Source organism: Cryptomeria japonica, chromosome 8, assembly GCF_030272615.1.
Source record: "Cryptomeria japonica chromosome 8, Sugi_1.0, whole genome shotgun sequence".
Classification (NCBI taxonomy): domain Eukaryota; kingdom Viridiplantae; phylum Streptophyta; class Pinopsida; order Cupressales; family Cupressaceae; genus Cryptomeria; species Cryptomeria japonica.
This window is the reverse complement of record NC_081412.1, coordinates 596,375,815-596,380,591: the sequence shown is the minus strand read 5'-3', so window position 1 is coordinate 596,380,591 and position 4,777 is coordinate 596,375,815. Positions and strand designations below refer to the sequence as shown.

General features: G+C 35.4%; 1 protein-coding gene across 1 annotated transcript; it reads right to left on the bottom strand.

The window, feature by feature from the left end:
* Nucleotides 1-1,541: 1,541 nt before the first annotated feature.
* LOC131857821 (receptor-like protein EIX2) lies at nucleotides 1,542-4,474 on the bottom strand. Its single transcript, XM_059210556.1, has 2 exons — nucleotides 4,298-4,474; nucleotides 1,542-4,199 (listed from the first exon to the last, which is right to left on the bottom strand). Exons 1-2 carry the CDS (start codon nucleotides 4,472-4,474, stop codon nucleotides 1,542-1,544), a joined length of 2,835 nt encoding a protein of 944 aa, XP_059066539.1.
* Nucleotides 4,475-4,777: the final 303 nt, after the last annotated feature.

Here is a 4,777-nt window from a genome sequence, read left to right as displayed (position 1 = left end):
TTTCCATTGTATTCTGGCTTGACATATAAAATGAGTCAATACAATTCCTACCCATTGTGCTTGCATAATAGAAACGACACAATTATATGTTCCTACATGTATCATTTTGGTATATAGAAAATGAATTTTATGCATTGATTTATCATGGAAGCCAATAGAAAGTCTCCATTTAACCATATTAGTCTACATGTTAATCCATACATGTTATCCTTTTGAATGACAATTCCATCCATATTATCATTTAAAATCAGTACATGGTTGCATACATCATGTGATAAACATGAGTTCCAAATCCATAATTTTCAAAATCTCTTCCATAAATCACACCATGAATACATTTTCTAGATCACATAATATTTTTAACTCTACATGCTAGACTATACTCTATGGTAGACACTAAACCAAATTACACTATTTGTCTTCACGTTTATAATAATCTAATGTTGAATTCATATATATTTTTATGCACTAATGGTCTTTTTATGTGTACATTCACATGAGTTTGTTTGAAGTGGCTAGCATAGTTTTAGAAGTAAATGAAGATGAACTTTCACGATAGCGCTACATGTTGTCACTCATGTTTGAGTGGGGCCACACCCTATCTTACCATCTCTACACTAAAACATCTTTTACTATTCATTGCTGACCAAACTACTTTTACAAGTGGAGTGACAACTTTATTTCCTCTTTTTCCTATAATTTTCACAGAATAAGGAAGTGGGAAAGCATGTACGATTTTGTTAGAACAATGCTTCTATAACCACTCAATTTGAAGTTTGAAAATGACTAAGCACTTGAAGAAAATTAGGTGCTATCCCAAAAAAACTACTTTTCTACCATTTGTATATACTGATATCGATAAAATGACATCAAAAAATCAAACTTGCCATATCATTTGAAGCAAAATGGCTATCCAACTAATAAAATAATTCATTTGCTCTTTTTATTAGAAGTGCAATTTATTCTTTATTATTGTCATTATGTTGGTTGCATAGACATTGCCTCAGTTGAAGTAGCTAAGCAATTTTGTAGTTTTCAATCTCAACCTTTAAAAATATAGAATATGGTTATGTGTATATTTTTTATTTTATTAGAGAAAAGAAAATTGTTAAAAAGAACAATGTAATAAATTTTATATGTATTTAGCATTGACTATTATATGTGAGAGAGAAAATTAGGTGTTGTATGAGTGAAACATCTAGAAACAAAGCATTTATCTTGTAAAATAATATTATATAGACATTTTAATAGATCAATTTTTCTTCACAATTACTACATTTAATTTTTAAATAAAAGGAAACAACTTTCAAAATTTTGTAACCTGTTTTATAATTCTAATCATTAATTGTGGAAGGTTAAAATAAGAACAAAATCCATACATTTAGAAAAGAGTACATTTTGTAGTACTACTCATTTGAAAAAGAAAAAATAGCACACATGACAATGCAAGTAAACAAACATAAAAATGAGTGACAACCCAAATGTGGAATAATCCAAGCAAAAGCTCAGAGCATCTTTTGTGAAATAGCTTCAGGGATTCACTATTCACAAAGGTCATAGATAAAATTATCCATGAAAGAAAAGCACATGTATCTCCATTTCATGTGGAAGCACAACACTGCAATCACAGTAGCAAATCCCACTCCGTAACTTAACCCCACTCCCACTGCCCACCATCGATCCATTACAACTGCATCTACACTTTCAGTGGTTGTATTATTCAATTCTTTGTAATTATGTTGTCTACCAAAACCAAGACTCTGTGTCCTGTTTTCAAGGGGAGGTCCATGAAGATTAGGATTTCCTAGAAAGGAAGAAATCTCAAAGGTTGAAAACTGCTTCCCTTGTGGTATTAACCCTGACAACTTGTTGTCAGAAAGATTCAACACAGCAAGGAATGTGAGATTTAAAAGTTGAATAGGAATCTTTCCTAACAAATTATTTTCTGAAAGATCCAAAGATTCCAAGTAAGTCAAGGCTCCCAAGGATTCTGGAATTACCCCACTTAGATTATTTTTTGATATGTTGAGAGAAATTAATCCTCTCAAGAGCCTCAATTCTGAAGGAATATTTCCTGACAAGTTATTATGTGACAAATCCATGAACTTGTCTTGTCCAATTATTTTAGAGTATGGAGTTCTCCTTCCTTTTATCCAAACTGTTACTTCATCAGCAAAATTCATTCCATACTCTCTGTCCACAGTTGAAAGCTCTGGATAATATGAAGAATATTGTAAATGAAAACTTTGTGAATTATTGACCAAAGCACATAACTTGCTCACATCTGAAGGTATATTTCCTGATAATTGATTATCAGGTAAATCTAGAATTTGAAGATATTGCAACCTGAACAGCTGGGGTGGAATTCTACCATCAAATTTATTAGAAGCCAAGCTAAGAATTCTCAAATCTGTCAACTTTTCAATCCAAACAGGAATGCTACCTTCAAAATTGTTATTTCCTAGATCAAATATTTGTAGATCTGTGCAATTCGCAATAGATGGTGGAATAATACCTTGCAACCTGTTACCATTGAGATTTAATGTGCGAAGACTCTGCAGATTTCCTAACTCCTTCGGAATCTCCCCTTGCAAAACATTTTGAGCCAATTTTAAAATTTCCATTCTAGAACACTGCCCAATATTTGAAGGAATCATACCTGTCAACTTGTTCTTTGACAGGTCCAAAACTCTATGATAATCTGAATTGTTACATATAGAACTTGGAATTTCTCCAGTCAAATTATTCCCTGACAATGATAGAGTGTCAAATATCCCAATTGTTGTAGGAATAGAGCCATTAAACCCATTATTTGACAGATCTAATGCATTTGCAGCAAAATCAAGAGCAGGAAGAGAGCCATATAATCTATTCCCATGCAAGTCCACTGTATAAAAACTATGAGATATCTTGCGAGGTAGAGAACCTTCCAGTTGGTTATTTGAAAGATTGAGCAGATCAAGATTAGGAAGATCCCACAGCCACGAAGGAAGATTTCCCACAATGTTGTTATCTGAAAGATCTAGCCAGGACAATTGATACTGCTGGGACAAAAATGCAGGGAAGTTGCCTTCTATATTGCAAGACTGCAATTCAAGAATATACAGGTGGGCAAACTTAGGAACCCAGCTTGTAGAGATGTCAATGACAAACTGATTTTCTGAAAGGTCCAATTCTTCAAGGCGGGTTAGATTTTCAAATAGTTGAAGTGAAATGTTCCCTCTTAATCCGCTGGAACGAAGTGACAATACCTTTAAACTGGCCAACTTTGAAATGCAATCTGGAATTGCTCCTGACAGCTGGTTGTGGCCTAGATAGAGCTCACTCAATGTTGGAAGCTGACACAGAGACGGAGGAATCTGACCACTTAAGTGGTTGTCATTAAGGTGCAGATATCTAAGGGAGGTTAAGCTGCCAAAAGAGGATGGTATACTGCCCTCCAAATTGTTGTACCCCAGATCCATGGTCATAAGTTTTGAGAAATTTGCAATAGAAGTGGGGAACACTCCCGTTAAATTACATTGACTAAGGGATAGCACGACTAGTGAGGAAGAATGGCTTAGCATGAAAGAAAGGTTTCCTTTCAAGCCGTAGTTAGAATCAAGCACAAGATTGCTCATTCTTGAGCGGGGCATGAAATTGGAAGGGATGAAACCATTTATACCACAGGAGGACAGATCAACTGAAACCAATGAGGACACATTCTCAAACCAAGAGGGTAGTTGAACCGGGAATGAATTCTCACCTATATCCAGATGTGATAAACGGGTAAGGTTTGAGAGATCTGGAATATTACCTGAGAGCCCACAGTCAGACAAGTGAATCTGGGTAAGATTGGGAAGACCGCTAAGGGCATCACCCCAGTGCTCAGATGCCATGCTCAGGTTCACATTACTCATATCCAAGAACTCCAAGCTTCTTAGATTTCTTACCCATGCATCAAAACTGCTACTCTTCAAGCATGCCTCATTGTCCCAGAAGTTATCTGAAATATCCAAATGACGCAAGCTTGACATATTTCCCAACTCCAGAGGGACTTCACCGCCAAATCCAGCACGTTTCAAGCTAAGAAACTCAAGTCTATGCAATTTTAAAAGCTGGGGAGGGATAGAAGTACCATTGAAGTCATTCCAGCTGAGATCTAAGTACTGTAGATGCTGCAGATTAGACAGAGATGTACGAACTTCACCAGTCAACTGCTGTTTGAGGTAATCACTAAAATCACTTAAATAATAATCAACCGGATTCCTTAAATCAAGGCGAATGACATGGGATGTGTGGTAAACACAGGCAACACCCTCCCACTCGCAACAGTTGAATCCCCGCCAAGAGGATAACCGACCTTGAAATCCAGCAAGTAACTTCTTTCATCTTGTAAACACCCTGTTGAAAATGGGAATTGAGAATGGAGCATTATTACCCATATCAACAAAAAACCACAGCCCGCAGTCATCTTGAACGAAAGTGGATACATTGCGCAATTTACAATTCTTCCCCTAGTGAGATATAAATAAGTGAATAATTCAATGAATCTTTAAAGATGTTGGGTTTGATAAATTTTGTGTTTTCGCAACACATGACTTGATAAAAACGCGGCAACTTTTAAACTGACTTTGACTTGCAAACACTACAAAACCATAATAGAAAAACCATATCGTCACTTCACACGTCACTTTGACGAATTTTTCGCTTATTTTCAAAGAGAAAGGTTTTTCTATATTTTAATGAATTAATTTGTTTACTCTAGGTGGTAGTTGCAAGTATAACTATAAGAATT

Coding starts and splice junctions, on each gene's coding strand:
- LOC131857821 (XM_059210556.1), bottom strand. CDS start 4,474: ATGTATCCACTTTCGTTCAAGATGACTGCGGGCTGTGGTTTTTTGTTG. Junction 4,200..4,297: donor CAACTGTTGCGAGTGGGAGG/GTGTTGCCTGTG, acceptor TACCTCAAACAG/CAGTTGACTGGTGAAGTTCG.